Below are 17,179 nucleotides of genomic sequence, written 5' to 3'. Positions count from 1 at the left end.
TTGGGGTGCGGCTTTAAACACAGTGGTTAAGGAGCACCTAAGTGGCTCAGTGAGTTAAGCTTCTGACTTGTGAGTTCCAGCCCCATGTGGGGCTCTGCGCTGACAGCACAGAGGCTGCTTGGAATTCTCTCTCTCCCTCTTGGTGTCCTTCCCCAGCCTGTCCTCTCTTTCTCTCAAAATAAATAAACTTAAAAATGAAACCCACAGTGGTCAGGAAGGCCTCACCAACAAAGTAACAACTGAGTAAAGACTGGAAAGGATGAATGGGAGCCACAGTGGTGGTCTAGCTTACAGGGAATAGCAAGTAAAGGCCCAGAAGCCAGGATGTGTCAGTTAAGTTATGAGATCAGCAAGGAGATAGGTGTGCATACAGCAGCAAGAGTTAAGGTTGAGGAGCTGGAGATGAGGTCAGAAGAGTATCCAGAAACAAGTTCTATAGATAGTTCTGTTGCCTTTTATTGCAGGTAAAATGGGAAGCCAGTGGATTGTATTGAGCAGAGAAGTATCCTGATCTGACTTAGGTTTACCAGGATTGCTATCATTCTGGCTGCTGTGTAGAGAAACTGGGAGATGAATTAGCTGGCTACTATAAAAGTACAGGGGAAAATGAGGGCAGCTTGGGTGGTAACAGTAAAAGTGTAATCAAGTATTCATGTAAATTTTTCTAAGAGCATTTTTCTTTTTTTTTTTAAGTTTATTTTTATTTTTGAGAGAAAGATAGTGGGAGAGGGGCAGAGAGAGAGACAGAATCCCAAGCACGCTCTGTGCTGTGAATGCATGGCCTAATGAGGCTCAAACACACAAACCATGAGATCACGACCTGAGCGGAAACCGAGAGTCAGACGCTTAACTGACTGAGCCACTCAGGCGCCCCTGAAGTGGATTTTTTAAGGGAGAACTTTTATTGAAGACCTAAAGCAATTCCATGATCCAAACGAAAAATGACCTTGGTGACAAATAAGCAGGGTACCTCCTACCTGTTCCTAGTTATTCAAAGTCCACATGATTAAATCCTTCCCTTAGATGTTGCTGCCAAATCCTCCAGGGCATGGATTCTGTTGGTGTGTCTCCCAGAGCTTGTGCCATCCCCCTTAAGACTGTGACATGGGGCGCCTGAGTGGCTCAGTTGGTTAAACATCCGGCTTCGGCTCAGATCAGATCGTGATCTCATAGCGTGGGTTCAAGCCCCGTGTCGGGCTCTGTGCTGACAGCTTGGAGCCTGGAGCCTGCTTCGAATTCTGTGTCTCCCTCTCTCTCTGCCCCTCCTCTGCTTGTGCTCTGTTTCTCTCAGTCTCTCAAAAAAAACAAGAATAAAAACAAAAAACCTGTAACATCCCTGACTTCCAGTTTAGGCTCACTAGGATTGTTAGGGAGAGAAAAAAATTAGAGGGAAATGGGTTGATTCTGTTCATTTTTTATGCTACTCACTATGGAAGCTTGGCAGCCACAGGCAGGAATAGGAAAAAGGCTTCACACCTTCCTAGAAACGGTGTGGGGCACTCACGAAGCTAGTTTACACTCAGTAGATTCCCTTTTTAATAAGCTCTGGTCTATGAATCACATAAATCTCAACACACAGCCAATTTTACGGTTTGGTTTGCTTAATAGTCACACAATTAAAATAAGTTGTAAAAAAAAGGTGATGGTGTTTGCCAGGATAAATATTTAAAAGGCAACAGCTGTAGGAAGATGTAATAATTCAAATCAGCCCATGGCTCTTTATTTTCAATAAAGGCTGTGGAGGTTGGTTCTTAACCAGCGGGGTTTCTTGGCCTCTCCTTGAAATATCTTTGTACTACAGCTGCCAGGTTGAAGTAGGACGGGGACGAGCGCAATCAAGGGTCCAGTGTGCCTCTGGGAATAGCTGATCCATGACACAGAGACAGGGGGCAGGGTTTGGGACCCTCAACCCAATGATTGAGGTCACAAATACAGAGTGAGGGGGCCTCAAAGTTGCTACCATCTTCCCTAAAGTTCAGGGGTGGGTTTTCTAGTCATATATTTTAGGAGGCAAATTAATAATTTTCAAAGGGGAAATTTATAAAGAGATGAGCCTATTTGGGAAGCAAACCTAAGCTCTGTCTTCTCCGGGGAACTCTAGGCTGGCTGAGTGGTAGCCTTGGTGGCAGCCGATTCTCCAGTTTGGGTATGACAGTACAGGCTGAAGATCAGGTTGAACGCTTCCTTCCTCTCTTGTGTCTCATGCCATTTCGTTTACATCAGGAGAGGGCCTACCCTTCTCTCTTCTGGGAGCTTCCACCCATGCCCTCTTACTGAACCTTCTGAACGTGCAGCCCACTGTGCTCACCCTCTCCTGCCTTCAGCTTCTGTCTTGGTCTAGGTGATAGTAAAGAAAAAATTCCAATTGTTTCCATTTGCATTACAGACAATACTCTGAAAACTACTTCACTTTGCAACACCAGACGTAGGTTGTCTAATCCAGCAATGAAAGGGTTTCGGTTAAGGGCTCAGTCCCATGAGACTGACTCCTTCCCCCACTTCAGATGCCAGTCCCAAGGCCAAATTGTCACCTGGGCTTTGTACTGACCACCTGGAAGTCAGAGCTTCCCAGGCCCCCTCTGTGGGCTTCGTAAATGTGGTAGACCAACTCACAGAACTCAGGAAAACCGTTTACTTGCGGGATTACCTGTTCATTATCAAAGGATATAAATCGGGGCACGTGGGTGGCTCAGTCCATTAAGTGTCCGACCTCAGCTCAGGTCATGATCTCATGGTTGATGGGTTTAAGCCCCGCATCTGGCTTCACACTGATAGTGTGTAGCCTGCTTGTGATACTCTCCCTCTCCCTCTCTGCCCCTCCCCCACTTGTATTTTTTTCTCTCTCAAAAATAAATAAACTTTAAAGTAAGGAGATAAATGAAAGGATATAACTCAGAAACAGACAGATGGAAGAGGTGCATAGGGCAAGGTGTGTGGGAAGGAGTACAGAGCTTCTGTGCCCTCTCTGGACATGCCACCCTCCCAGTACCTCGATGTATTCACAGACCTGGAAGCTCTCAAACCTCATCCTTTCAGGTTTTTATAGAGAGTTTCTCACAAAGATGCAATTGATTAAATTGCTGGCTATCGGTGATCGAACTGAATCTCTAGCCCCCTCCCTTCCCAGAGATGGGGGACGGGTGCTGAAAGTTCCAACTTTCTAATCACAAGTTTGCTTCCCCTGGCAACCAGCACATAACCTTAGGGGCTGCCCAGAAGTCACCAAATGATCATAAACTCTGCGGGGGTTGAAAGGGGCTTGTTTTGAGTAACAAATGACACCTTTGTCACTCTTACCATACTAATCACTTAGGAAATTCCAAGGATTTTATATCTATGCCAGAAATAGGGACAAAGGCCAAAATATATATCTCTTATTATAAATCACAATATCACAGTGATCAACAGAGGTGGTAGAAGCCTTAGGGAGTACCCAGATAGCATAATACCCAGAGATGGTAAAATTAAGGCTTGAGGAGCAAATTGACTAGATAAATAACACAAAGCTAGTCAATGGGAAAAGTCAGACTGTACACTTTCGACTAGCCCTCTTTCTACTGCCTATACCAATAGTTTAATAAATAACTGGGTCCTGCTCAATTAAAAAAAATTTTTTTTTAAGTTTATTTATTTTGAGAGACAGAGGGAGAGAGAGAATCCCAGGCAGGCTCTGTGCTGAACCTGATGCAGGGCTTGAACTCATGAACCGTGAGATCATGACCTGAGCCAAAACCAAGAATTTGGCGCTTAACTGACTGAGCTACCCAGACATCTCAGTCGTGCTCAATTTCTTATACTATTTACAATACAACCAGTTCGTAGTTTTCTTGAATCTAAGGGTCAGGTCTTCACTCATTTATTCAAAAGCATTATTTGTACTAAAAGCATGTACATGCCTTGAAATTCATTTAATCCCCTCAGTAATTCTAGAAGGTAGAACTATTACTCTCCCTGTAGTCGAGGAAATGAAGAGGTAACCTACCCAAGATTGCATAGTTAAAAAGCAGCGGATCACAGGGCATGGTCTGTTTACCAGTTGCAATGTCTGGAAACTGAAGTCATTATGCTTGCTCTCATCAGAGACCACTACAGTAAAATTTATTGGGGCTCCTGGGTGGCTCAGTTGGTTGAGCATTCAACTTCAGCTGAGGTCATGACCTCACGTTTCGTGAGTTTGAGCCCTGCATTGGGCTCATGGCTGTCAGCGGGGAGCCCACTTTTAAGTCTTCTGTTCCTCTCTCTGCCCCTTCCCTGGTTGTGCTCTCTTTCTCAGAAGCAAATAAAACATTAAAAAAAAAAAAAGAATAAAGTTTATTGCCAGTGAAACGGAGGAGGGCGGGGCAGTGTGGACAGAATCTATTAACAAACTTCAAAAAATATAGCTTCCAACCCACCCAAGGTCTCTGAACGGCACCGAGTTCTCTTAATGTTGATAGCAAACTTCCCTAGTCTTAAATCTTGCTATTTTGGGGGGATCTTCTCCCCTTTCCCACATTTCTCTGTTAAATAGTAGAGGGAATCAAGTTACATCTAGTCTTACTTTAGCAGTTGCTGAGTGACCTTGGACAAGTCATTAGATGTCTAAAATGGAGGTGATAGCAGTTGTTTTACCTCCGGGGGGTATGGAGACTTGAAGAAAACTGAATTGGAGGCAGTGAATAAAGATACACTCACCATGTAAATATAAGGTGATGTTAAGTAATAATGATGCAGGGTAATAGTGGGGACTTTGGGATTGTTGCCTTGAGCAAGTTCCTTCACTTCTGAGCGTTGGTCTCCTCATTTGTCAAATGAAGATATTACATACTTACAGGCTGTTGTGAGGATTAGAGAGACTGCATGTCAAACCCTAGCTTAGAGCCAACATGGTAGGGATCTGGTAAATGGTAGCTATTATTAATAATAACCTGACAACCTGGCTTGGTCGATTCTCTCTTATAACCACATTTGGCAGAACAACAAGCAAATAAACCGTGCACATGCACACAACGAAAACAGCAATAAGCCCCACCATCAACCACTCGACCAGTGTGGTCCTCTGAACTCCCCTAAAGGTGACAGCTGGCTCCCGAGTGTGCGCGAAGCTGGCCAAATGCTGTGAGCAAAAGGGAGGTATAGTCAGACGGATGGAACTCCTTTTGTCCTCTGAGAGACTGGGGATGATTTTAATGAAGGATGGCTGAGTGCAAACTCACCCTGAAATAGCTTTGACTGCCAAGTGACAGGAGGAGGAGCCAAATGAAATGGTGGCAGACAAGAGGACCGAGGGCCTAGAGCAGCTGGGAAGCAGTGTGTCGTTGCTGACTTTTTGATTTCACTCTGTTACAGAATCGCTTTATTCCTCCTTTCCTCCATTTAAGAGGCCTCTGGGCACACAGGCTAGGCTGCCCACTAGCTTCTACTGGCATATGGGTATCCCTCTTTGCTTGTTTGGTGCCATGAAGAATTCTCATTAGCTGCTAAATGCAGAGGTGGCCCACTGCACTCCAGAGGCTTTTGTGGATACGTCCTTGCGCTGCTGCTCTTAGAATGGGTAACAACTTCTTGTGCCAGACAAGGGACACACAAGGTAGGAGATTTCTCAGCCCTTTAGGCCTCTGAATTGACTTTCGTTCTGGTTCTGACTTCCATGAGGTAGCTTGGTCTTTTTTCCACGTTTCCAAGCAACTTTCTGCTATGTGGGTATTATTCATTCAGTGGATATTTATTGAACTCTGTTGTTTGGCATTATTTTAGGATGTGGGCAAGACAGACGAGCCCCCTGCCCTAGTGGAGTTTACCTTCTGGTGGGGGAGAGACCTAATTCATGTGCAAATACACAAGCTAATTCAAGATAGTGGTAAAGTTAATGAACTCCTAGAATGATGCAACAAGAGGTCCAGAGATGGCTGTTTATATTATCTGAGAGAGAATCATCAGGGCTGAGCACAGAATAAGATTGCCATGCTATTTGAAGTCGGGTTCTAAGCAGAGGGAACTGTGAGGTGGAGGTCCTAAAATGGGATGTCTGAGGGGTAGAAAGTTAGCCAATGAGAACCGGGACATGGAGAATAAAGGGCGGAGAGTGTAGCGGATGAAGTTAGAAGTGAGACCCTATGGATTTCACTTAGCCTACAAGATCATTTTGAGATTTCACTAAACAAAATCCTGACTTGTAACGTGGCCATGCCAGCCCACTATTGAATGATAACAACTGATTTCAACATAGAGCAGTTATGCTCTCCTGCCCTTTCCATCAACCTTTAGTGCGGCTTGTGGTCGGTCATTAGTTCATAGTAGTAGACATTTGAATCAGCAAATGGTGAGCACCATTTGAGCTTAATAAGGGCCTGGATTTTCCCCCCCAAGTGTAATGGAAGCATATAATGGTTTTAAGTGACAGTGACTTGACCTAAATTCAATTTTTTTAATGTTTATTTATTTTCGAGAGACAGAGACAGAGTGCAAGTGGAGGAGGGGCAGAGAGAGAGGGAGACACAGAATCTGAATTAGGCTCCAGGCTCTGAGCTGTCAGCACAGAGCCCCATGCAGGGCTCGAACCCAAGAACCATGAGATCATTACCTGAGCTGAAATTGGCTGAGCCACCCAGGCGCCTTCCCCCAATTTTTTAAATGTTTATTTATTTTTGAGACAGACAGAATGTGAGCGGAGGAGGGGCAGAGAGAGAGGGAGACAGAGAATCTGAGGCAGGCTCCAGGCTCTGAGCTGTAAGCACAGAGACTGATGCAGGGCTCAAACTCACGAACTGAGAATTGTGACCTGAACCGAGTGAAGTTGGATGCTGAACTGACTGATGACCTAAATTTTTAAAAGATCACTCTTGGGGCATGTGGGTGGCTCAGTCGGTTAAGCACCTGACTTGATTTTGGCTTGGGTCATGGTTTCATGATTTGTGAGTTTGAACCCTGTGTCAGGCTCTGTGCTAACAGTGTGGAGCCTGCTTGGAATTCTCTCTCTCCCTATCTCTCTCTCTAAATAAACTTAAAAAGATCACTCTTTGATAACTGAGTGTGGCTAGGGTGTGTGTGAGGGAACAGGTAACACTCATGCAAGAGACGGTGGCTAGGACCAGTGGAGACAGAAAGTAGTACACAGATTCTGGACATATTTTAGAGGGAGACCTGTCAGGATTTGGCTAATACATTAGATTTGGGGGAATAAAAGGGAATGAAGGATGACTCTCAGGAGAAGGGTCAAGGCTGAGGATGTAAATTGGGACTCATCAGTATATAGGTGATATTTAAACTCATGGGAATGGATGAGATCACTGAGGGAGGAAGTGTAGATAGGAAATAGAATGCAGGGGAAAAAAAAAAGAAAATAGAACACAGAGTTTTGGGATTTTTTTTTTCCTGTTCATATTTAAAGCTTCTCAATTAATTCCTGATATCATACAGGCTACTAGGCTTAGTATTAAAAAAGCAATCTAAAATTATCTGTCTAGAGGTGTGTGGGTGGGTCAGTCGGTTAAGCTTTTTTGTTGTTGTTGTTTATTTTGAGAGAGGGAAGGGGAGGGGCAGAGAGAGAAGGTGAGAGAGGATCCTAAGCAGACTCTGAACAGTGAGATCATGACCTGAGCTGAAATCAAGAGTTAGACACTTAACCGACTGAGCCACCCAGGTCCTCCAAAGCATAGGACTCTTGATTTTGGCTCAGATCATGGTCTCACAGACATAGGATCAAGCCCCACCCCCCGAGTTAGGCTTTGCCTGAATGTGGAGCCTACTTGGGATTCTCTCCCTCCCTCTCTCTCTGCCCACCCCCCCAACTTGTGTCTGCACGCGCTCTCTCAAAATTAGCAAAATAAACTTAAAAAAATTTTTTTTAATGTTTTATTTATTTCTGAGAGAGAGAGACAGCATGAGCAGGGAAGGGTCAGAGAGAGAGAGGGAGACACAGAATTGGAAGCACGCTCCAGGCTCTGAGTTGGCTGTTAGTACAGAGCCCAACGTGGGGCTCGAACCCACGAACCGTGAGGTCATGACCTGAACCGAAGTTGGCGCTTAACCGACTGAGCCACCCAGGCGCTCCCACAACTTGTGTATGCATGCGCGCTCTCAAAATTAGCAAAAATAAACTTAAAAAAAAAGTAAAACCATCTGTCTAGCCACCATTCCTACACGTGAACATCCAGCCAAGTAACCAGCCAATTTCCTGTTAATGAAACATGCTATTTTCATTAAGACCTTCCATTCCGTGTTCATTAGAAAGCGGTTTTTCTTCCTATAAATATTTTAGGTAGGTGAGTATATATACCTCCAGAAAAGGACAGTGTTGAGGGTGAAGGGTGGGTGGGGAGCACTATTCATAATTACACCAAGACAAATGGGACTACGCTGGGCAAATCTTGTAAGTAAAAGCAACAGTACTTTAGCCATCTGTCTCCAGATGATCAATTGAATGACTTTAAAAATGTTTAAAAGGTGAGATGCCACTTGTCTCATGGCAAAATTAAATATCTGGAGTTAAAAAGAAATCTCAAGTAAATCATTACTCTAATTACCTCAGTTTCAAAGAGGGAACTAAAGGGCATTAAATTATTAGCCTAAAATCAAGTTAGCATGGGGCAGGGTAAGACCAGTCCATCTTCTTCGACTTAGGATGGGTTTATTAGGATGTAACTCTATGGTAAGTCCCAATAAAGCCATCATAAGTTGAAGATACTGTAAGTTGAGGGACATCTGTGTGGCTTGGTCGGTTAAATGTCTGATTTTGACTCAGGTCATGATCTCATGGTTTGTGAGTTTGAGAGCCCTGCCTTTGGCTTGTGCTGACAGCTTGGAGCCTGGAGCCTGTTTCTGATTCTGTGTCTCCCTCCCTCTTTGGCCCTTCCTCTCTCATGCTCTGTCTCTTATCTCAAAAATAAAATAAACATTAAAAAAATTTTTTTAAAAAAATACTGTAAGTTGAAAATGTATCTTAACAGCCAACCTACTGAACGTCATAGCTTAGCCTAGGCTACCTTAAACATGATCTGAACACTTATATGGGCTTACAGTTGAGCAAAATCTAACACAGAGCCTATTTTATAATAAAGTACTGAATACTTCATAGAATTTATTGAATACTTCAATGTGAAGAACAGATTAGTTGTAGGAGTACAGAATGGCTGTCAGTGTATCAGTTGTTTAAACTTGTGATTATGCGGCTGACTGGTGGCTGTGGCTCACTGCTGCTGCCCAGTATCACGAGAGTATCACACTGCCTATCACTAGACCAGAAGATTCAAACGCACAATTCAAATAAAGTTTTATTCATTCATTCATTTCTAAAGAAAACTTGTGAGTGGGGCACAGGGAGAGGGAGAATTTTTTTTTAATTAAACTTTCATTTTGGGATAATTATGGATTCACAGGCAGTTGTAAGAAATAACACAGGTCTTGGGGTGCCTGGGTGGCTTAGTCGGTTAAGCGTCCGACTTTCGCTTAGGTCATGATCTCGCAGTTTGTGGGTTCGAGCCCCACGTCGGGCTCTGTGCTGACTGCCAGCTCAGAGCCTGGAGCCTGTTTCAGAGTCTGTGACTCCCTCTCTCTCTGACCCTCCCCTGCTCATGCTGTCTCTCTCTCTCTCCTAGAAATAAATAAAAAAAAATTAAAAAAAAAAAAAAGAAATAACACAGGTCCCACAAGCCCTTTACCTAGTTGCCCTAATGGAAACAGGGAGAGGAAGAATCTTAAATGGGCTCCACACTCAACCCAGAGCCTGATGTGGAGCTCAATCCCACGACCCTCGGATCATGATCTGAGCTGAAATCAAGAGTCCGATGCTCAACTGAGTCACCCAGGTGGCCCACAATTCAAAATTGGAAGTTCAGTTTCTACAGAATGTGTTGCTTTCCCACCCTTGTAAAGTCAAAACATCGTACATGAAATAGTACCATTGTACGTGGGGACCAGACATTTATTGCACTTCAATTTATAAATCCCTATCACATGCATGTGTCATTTGACCTGTGAGGTATCCTCATTTGACAGTAATATGCACTAAGGTTTAGAGATGTGACTTGCCTAAGATTACTAACCGTTAAAATGTAGACTGGGAACTTGAACCTGTGTTTTCTGTTGTCTCTTGCCAATTCCTCCGTTCTTCCTATTGCTACATAGGAATCTAGTGAGTTACTATTAAAGGTTTTAGGCCTATATTATTTTTTTCCTGGAATTCTAATTCCACAGCCTCTTGTTTCCTTGTGTAAAGAGTAGTCATTAGTTTCATCATTATATGAAATACAAATGCGAAAGCATTTGGTAAGTTGTAAGGCGCTGGGCAAATTTATGCTTGAAGGCTAGTTAAATTAGCTTTTTTCCTCCTCAACGCAGGGGAACTACATTAAATTAGTATGTGAATTGGTGAGAGGATTACCTCTGTAGCATTTGCAGTAACTCTAATATACTGTTGGCTAAATTAGGGGGTTCTGTAAAAAGAGAATAGTAACTGCAGGAAATCCGTGGGGCTAAGTCTTACAGTTTAGGATCTTTGGTGGATTTAGTCTAATGCCAGAACCTATTTGACCCAGTTTAAAGAGGCATAAAGGAGCTCTCCCAATGTGTGGAGGATCAGAAAGGATCCACTAACCCCTGTGGCTATTCACATTGATCTCAAATCCAACAAGGATTCCCTTGATTTTGTTCAGGGCCCCACCACTCATTCTTTGGGATACAGAGCATTGGGAGCAGGTTTTGAGAGCATTCTGTCCCTCTTCAACAGTCAATGCTATTTATATGTGTAGTAACGTACACCTAGCACTCTTTAACTGTGTTACAACACAGTTGTCAAGTGTCTCAAGGATACTCAATTGTTAACTGAGATAAAGTTCCAACCCCTTAGAGCATGGCATTCAAGATCTTCCATAATGGTTCATAATCTACCTTTCTGATCATAGCTTCCACTGTTGTTTGGAATGAACATTCTGCTCTAAACTGGTCTGCTCACTACCTCCTGTGCATGTTTTATTTTTCTACCTGCACACCTTTCTAAGTACATAGTATCCTTTATTGTAGCCATTCGTCACATATGGCTCACACTGGAAATGGAGCCAGTCCCAACTGCAATGTGCTGTTAGATACGCCCAGGTTTCAGAAACGTAGAACCCCCAAATGTAAACTGTTTCAGTAATATTTAAATATTGATTATATATTGAAAAGTGAATGTTTTAGATATAGTGTATAAAACAAAATACATTAAAACAAATTTCACATTTCTTTTTACTTTCATGTGGCTTACATCGTATCTGCGCTGCTAGCACAGGGCCTTATGCGCAGCTTGAACTCATGAAACCATGAGATCGTGACCTGAACTGAAACCAAGAGTCGATGATTAACCAATGGAGCCACGCAGCCACCCCTACATTGTATTTTTAAAGGATAGTACTCCACTAGACCATCAGCCTAGCCTCTTTCTTACGCCAACGTAGAACAGGGCTTACTACTCAAGCCCACCTTAGCACTTCCTCATTCTAAAATAATAAAGTGATAGAAAATTGTGAGTACCTGTGGGTTTATTCATTTAAGGCAGGCATATCCTATGTTATCAAATTGAAGTTGCTATTACCATCTGGCAGATCAAGAAAACAGACTTTTTGCCAAAGACAGCAAAATAGTTAACATGTAAAGTATTAGATTGCCTTTAGTCACCCACACAAAAAACCCCAAACCTTTAAATTCCATCTTTATCCCTCCTGTTTTTCTTCTATCTCCAGTCACTAAAATGTTAGTCCTTCCTGTGAAGTTTTTCAATTTTATTCCTTTTCTCTCGGTCCATAACTAATCCAAGTCTTGCTCACTTTGTTTTTAAAATGTAGTTTCCAAGTAGTCTCTCAACTTCTTTCTCCCCTATCCACACTTGTTCCATTTTAAAGTTTATTTATATTTATTTATATAATTGAGAGCATGAGAGCGAGTGTATGAGCGGGGTACGGCAGGGGGGAGACAAAGAGACAGAAAAAATCCTAAGCAGTCTCCACGCCATTAGCATGGAGCCCAATGTGGGGCTCAAACTCATGAGCCATGAGACTGTGACCTGAGCTGAAATCAAGAGCAGATGCTTAACTGACTGAGCCACCCAGCTGCCCCTCATTCCACTTTATACATTGCAACAAAATCATTTTCCATAGTATTTTTTTGCAAATATAATTCTTTGTTCAAAAACTTCCACCTTTCCTACATTGCCAAAAGGAAGATCCCTTCATCTAGTATTCAAGCCAGGCTTTTTCATTCCTTATCTCTTGGTACTATCCTCCATAAAACCTGGGCTTTAGAGCAACTAGACTGACTTTAATGTAAAGCACTTAGAACCATGCCTGGCTTATACCATAAAAACTATGTATCTCAGCTCTTATTATTGCTCACTTTCATTTGAGTAAGCTCTATGCATTTCTACCTCTGGAGCGCGAATTCCTTTTTTCCTATTTGAATAGGTCTATTTGCAAAGGGAAAAGTAGTGATTTAAGCAATCGGACTGGCACAAGCCAAGTGTAACTCCTTGAGAAAACAACTTATCTTCCTGTAATAGATAGAACCTGTGAACTCTTAATAATTTTCTGTTCTTTTTCTTTTTTTGAGAAAGAGAGAATCTGTGAGGGAGGGATAGAGAAGAGGACAGAGCATCTGGAGTGTACTCTGTGCTGACAGCAGAGGGCCCGAAGTGTAGCTTGAACTCACAAACCGTGAGTTCATGACGGGAGCCAAAGTCAGATGCTGAACTGACTGAGCCACCCAGGCACCCCTAAACCCTAATTTTCTACAAAATGTAATAAAATTGAAGACTGGATGAGATCTAAATAAAAGGTAGTATTTCTTGGGGGTACCTGGTTGGCTCAGTCAGTGGAGCATGCAACTCGATTTCGGGGTTATAGGTTCAAGCCCCATGGTGGATGTAGAGATTACTTAAGAAAAAGAACATCTTTAGAAAAAGACAAAAATAAATAGTAGTATTTACAAAATAAAAGTAAACTTAAGGAATATGTTATTAAAAAAACAAGCTGAAAAAATATAAATGTGTTTTGCCAGACGGCTCTCCAACTTTGGCGTATATTAGGATAACCTGGGAAGCTTTCAAAACTAATTCAAATGCCTGGGCCCCACTCCAGGTTTATTGACTCTAATGGTAGGCCTCAGGCATATGAATTTTTTAAAAGCTCCAAGACGATTCATACGCACATTTTCAAAAGTTTGGTAGGTCATCTTCATGTGGACCTACACCCAAGAATCACTGGTTTAATCAAGAGAAACTTTTGGGTTAAGGAGGTTGGTCATGTTTGGCATGTTTTCACCATGTTCTCCTAGCAAATGTTTTTGAAATAGAAACAATATTCAGAGAACTGATTTGCCCTGATTTACCTGTTTATGAATAGTGTTCTTAAACTAAAACACCCCTCCCCCAACCTCCTGCACAACTCTCTTGAGTTGATTTAGCGGATAAGAAAAGAAAAAAACCAAATACATCCCAAATACCACATTTGGTTTTCACCTAAAAGCTTCTCTGCTAGCCCGGCTTCTATTAATTTATAAATTCCAAAACAGAATTACGTAAGTACATGTATATTTAACTATGTACAATATTTATAGCTTACAGATTTGACAACTCAAATTTATACACGTAAGTAAATGTGTGAAAAAGTTGGCATTTTAGTATATAATACTTGAAAATTTAAAAAAAACCCACTTTACCTCAAAAATACTTTACACCAATTTTCGAAAGTGCTATCTTCACAGGCTCATTGTATCTCAACAACCCAGTTAGGCATGAAGTAACCAATATCATATCCAGAGACAGCACTTTTGGTACCACTGTAAAGGGTGTAGAAATCTTGGGTCTTTGAAACCCTATAATAAAGCCCCCTTTACCCTCCAATCCTGAGACAACAAATCTTGTAGTTCTCCCTCATCATCGCTGTCAACATTCTCCTCTTCCTTTTTCTGCAGTTCTTTTATAGTCAGAACCTCTTTAAGCTTATTTTTTATTTCATCCTGGCGATTCCGAAGCTTCTCCACCCGACGGTAACATTCTATCTGCTCATCGATCTCCCCAATTTGCCGGTCCAACCGTCCCTCCTCATCCTCTTCGGCAACTATGGCTTCGGAAATGGTATTGACCTGTCTCATGGCCTTTTGAAATTCGTCCCACTCTTTGTCCATCTGATCCTTCGGGGCATCAACCTTTCGTACCCTGGCGTCTATCTCAGGGTCGTCAAAAAAGCCTTCCGGTAACGCTTCCGCTGTGTTTTCTCTCCTTTCCACTACTTTTTCGTGTATTTCTGCTTTCTCAATTGACCCTGAATGAGGAATTAAAGGGGCCTTGGGAGGATTTGTATCCGAGAAACCGCTTGGCAGCATACTACTTGTTGCCTCCCTCGAGGAGGAAAGCAAGTGTTCCTTGCTCTGTGCGTCGGGCGGCTGCTTGCCAGGGTCCCCCCTTTTCCCTTCTCCTCCCTCTTCCTCCTCCTCCTCTTCCTCATCTTCATAATCGGGAAGTAAACCGAGTCCCGAAGCCTTAATGAGGGTCGCTCTAGTGGACTCCTTCCCTGCTTTGTCAAAGTTGGTGGACAAAGCGGATGTGGAGGGCTGTACCTGAGGCAGCGAGGAGGCCTTGGGTCTTTTGGTATCTGGACCGTCCGTTTCCGACACCTTCCTCTTGGCCGACTGGGGCACTGAGCTGGCTGACGGACCCTGGGTGGCTTCCTTCGCGCCTTTCAGCTCCGCCACTTTCTCCCGGTGCTGCTTTCCCAGGACGTGAGTTTGCCACAGGAGCTCGCTCTTCACCGGGGTGTTGCACAGGGCACAGCTCAGCTGCCCCAAACGGTTGTACTTCGCAAATGGAGATTCTATCCGTTTCCGGTTGGTGCTCAGACGCTGCTTCTCCTTCATCAACCGCCGCAGCTCGTCCTGATTCACCACTCGCTTCCCAGCCGGAGTGCGAGCGGAGGCGGAGGACGCCATCTTGGCGCCCTGACCTAAGGTGATTCTGGCTTCCGTGCGGGCGAGGCGTGGTGTCGTCACTTCCTGTCCTGGTGAGGATTGGCTAAGGCTCGCGAGCGCGGGCGGGGGTGCCGGGATTTCGCTCGGGATCGAGCTGAGGCTGTGTTTGCCGGCAGGGTCGCATGCTCAAAGGTGCCATGTCTGCGATCAAGGCGACAAACTCCAAGGCAGAGGTGGCCCGGGCTCAGGAAGCCTTGGCCGTCAACATATGCGCCGCCCGAGGGCTGCAAGATGTGCTGCGTACCAACTTGGGGCCCAAAGGCACCATGAAAATGTGAGACGGCGGTTGGAGCGGCGGTTAGGGCGCCGGGGGCTTGTTGGGTGCCGCTGCGCATTCTGAGGCCGGCGTTCCACGACGGGCCTGGAGCGACGGGATGCACCTGTGGGCCTGGTTGCCCTTGTTCTCATTCTTGCCCTGAGGTCATCCCTGGCCTGGGGCTGGAGGAGAGCCTTCGAGGAAAGGGCCTCCGAATGAAGCTGTGACACCCACCCCGCATCCCTGCACCACGCCCACGTTAACGCTCTTGTGCAGTTGGAAACTCGTTTCATCTGGTGTCTCTTTAGAAACATAAGTCATTTAACCCCCCTGTTCCTTTGAGACTAGATGCCCTTAGGTTGATTTGTGTTTGGCAGTGTGTTGTAGCGTTAAGGGCACACAGGTCATGGCGCGCATGCAAATCCAAGTTCCCCTTCCTTAGTTGTCTTTAGGCAAGTTGAAAGCTCTGCGCCACATTCTTGTTATGTGTTCACCCTTTCGGCATATATTTACTTAGCATCACTATTTTCTTTGGAAGGGTGAGGAAAAAAGAGCAAACAATGTGTAAGGGGAAGATACATTCTAAGAGGAATGAGCAAAATTAACGGTGAAAAAGGATGCTTGTGTACTAATGGATGCTGGGTACTAATGGATTGCTGGGAACACGGAGATGGTGAAGGTGTATATGTTATTGATCATATATGTCATAAATATGATTATACTGAGGAAAGGGACTAATTACTGATGGTAGGGAGAAGGAAAAGCCTCTCAAAAACAGATTTTTGATCAGAGTCTTGAAAATTAAGTTCTGAGTTCACCAGTTGGAGAAGGGAATAAAGGCCTCCTGGTAAGTTAAGGAATGAGAAAGCCCAGTGGTGTAAATCCAACAGAAATGAAAACAAACATGGTGTATTATGGGAACCACAGTATTTTCCCACCAGCTCTCATTTGGTCGATGCCGGGAAAAATGGACATAAACCAGTTTGGGAAGGGTGAGCTAGGTCATTGCCAGATGGTCTGCATTTTACCTTGAAGGTGATGAAGAACATAAAACTCATTGAAAGATATATTTTTTCATGTTTGTAAGAATCACTGAAAGACTTTTGATCAGGGAACTGACTGAGTCACATTGCCTTTTAGAAAGATATATAGGGTGGAGGGCAGATTCAAATTCAGAGATCTTAGGATTCTGTCTAAGTAGTCCAGGCTAGAGATGTTGATGACAGTGAACATGGAGAGGAGGGAGTCGATTCAAGAAATAATAGGTCGTAGAACTGACAGAACTTGACCGTCTGATACATGTGAGGGATGAGGGAAAAAACTAAGTTGAGTGAATGAATGGTAACATTTCACCAAAATTTAAAAACCCTACAGGAAATTTACAAATTTGTGATTTGTAGACTTAACAAATACTTTTCTTGGACCTAACTGCTGTTCGTAACTCATCAATTTCTGTTACCCTTAAATTTGTATATGCTCCATTTGGGATGAAATTGTCATAGCAGTCCATATGGGGAGAAATGATTCTGCAGGCTATACATGGTGGTGGTTACCATGGAATCTCCCTGTGGCACATAGGTGAAGCTCAGTTCCTGATATTAAGGATAGTGGACTGGGAAGAACTGAGAATAATTTGCTTGACTCTTGACATCTGAGGTTAATAATGTCACTGTTTTCTGAACAGGCTTGTTTCTGGTGCAGGTGACATCAAACTCACCAAAGATGGCAATGTGCTGCTCCATGAGATGGTGAGCTGATGCTGCTGATTTTAATAAACCTTTAATAAAGCCTAGAACAGTACAGATTTTATATCTTTAAACCAAGTTTGTCAGCTAAATACTGCAGTCATGAGTTATACTTGTTGGGTTAAACCTTAATAAAAGATATTTTTGGTTGTTTTCAAATCTTCATACAGTCCAAGTAATAGCTTAGAGATACTTCAAAATTAGT

The 17,179-nt window shown here is 43.4% G+C and overlaps 2 protein-coding genes across 5 annotated transcripts in view; one reads left to right on the top strand and one right to left on the bottom strand.

The window, feature by feature from the left end:
* Positions 1-13,520: 13,520 nt before the first annotated feature.
* ZNF830 (zinc finger protein 830) lies at positions 13,521-14,947 on the bottom strand. Its single transcript, XM_077749895.1, has one exon. It carries the CDS (start codon positions 14,932-14,934, stop codon positions 13,822-13,824), a length of 1,113 nt encoding a protein of 370 aa, XP_077606021.1. The 5' UTR covers positions 14,935-14,947; the 3' UTR covers positions 13,521-13,821.
* Positions 14,948-15,024: 77 nt separating this feature from the next.
* CCT6B (chaperonin containing TCP1 subunit 6B) overlaps positions 15,025-17,179 on the top strand; it is a 28,296-nt gene continuing 26,141 nt past the window's right edge. For 2 of the 4 annotated variants that reach the window (XM_077749893.1, XM_077749891.1), the window contains exons 1-2: positions 15,028-15,247; positions 16,914-16,977. In XM_077749893.1, coding sequence (XP_077606019.1) covers positions 15,096-15,247; positions 16,914-16,977 — 216 coding nt within the window. In that variant the 5' untranslated portion in view covers positions 15,028-15,095. Of the gene's footprint in view, positions 15,248-16,913; positions 16,978-17,179 lie in introns of all 4 variants that reach the window. The other 2 variants (XM_077749892.1, XM_077749894.1) reach the window with 2 other exon arrangements.

This window comes from Crocuta crocuta, unplaced genomic scaffold (assembly GCF_008692635.1).
Source record: "Crocuta crocuta isolate KB4526 unplaced genomic scaffold, BGI_CrCroc_1.0 scaffold149, whole genome shotgun sequence".
NCBI lineage: Eukaryota > Metazoa > Chordata > Mammalia > Carnivora > Hyaenidae > Crocuta > Crocuta crocuta.
The sequence above is the reverse complement of the archived record's forward strand: the minus strand, read 5'-3'. Positions and strand labels throughout refer to the sequence as shown.

Coding starts and splice junctions, on each gene's coding strand:
- ZNF830 (XM_077749895.1), bottom strand. CDS start 14,934: ATGGCGTCCTCCGCCTCCGCTCGCACTCCGGCTGGGAAGCGAGTGGTG.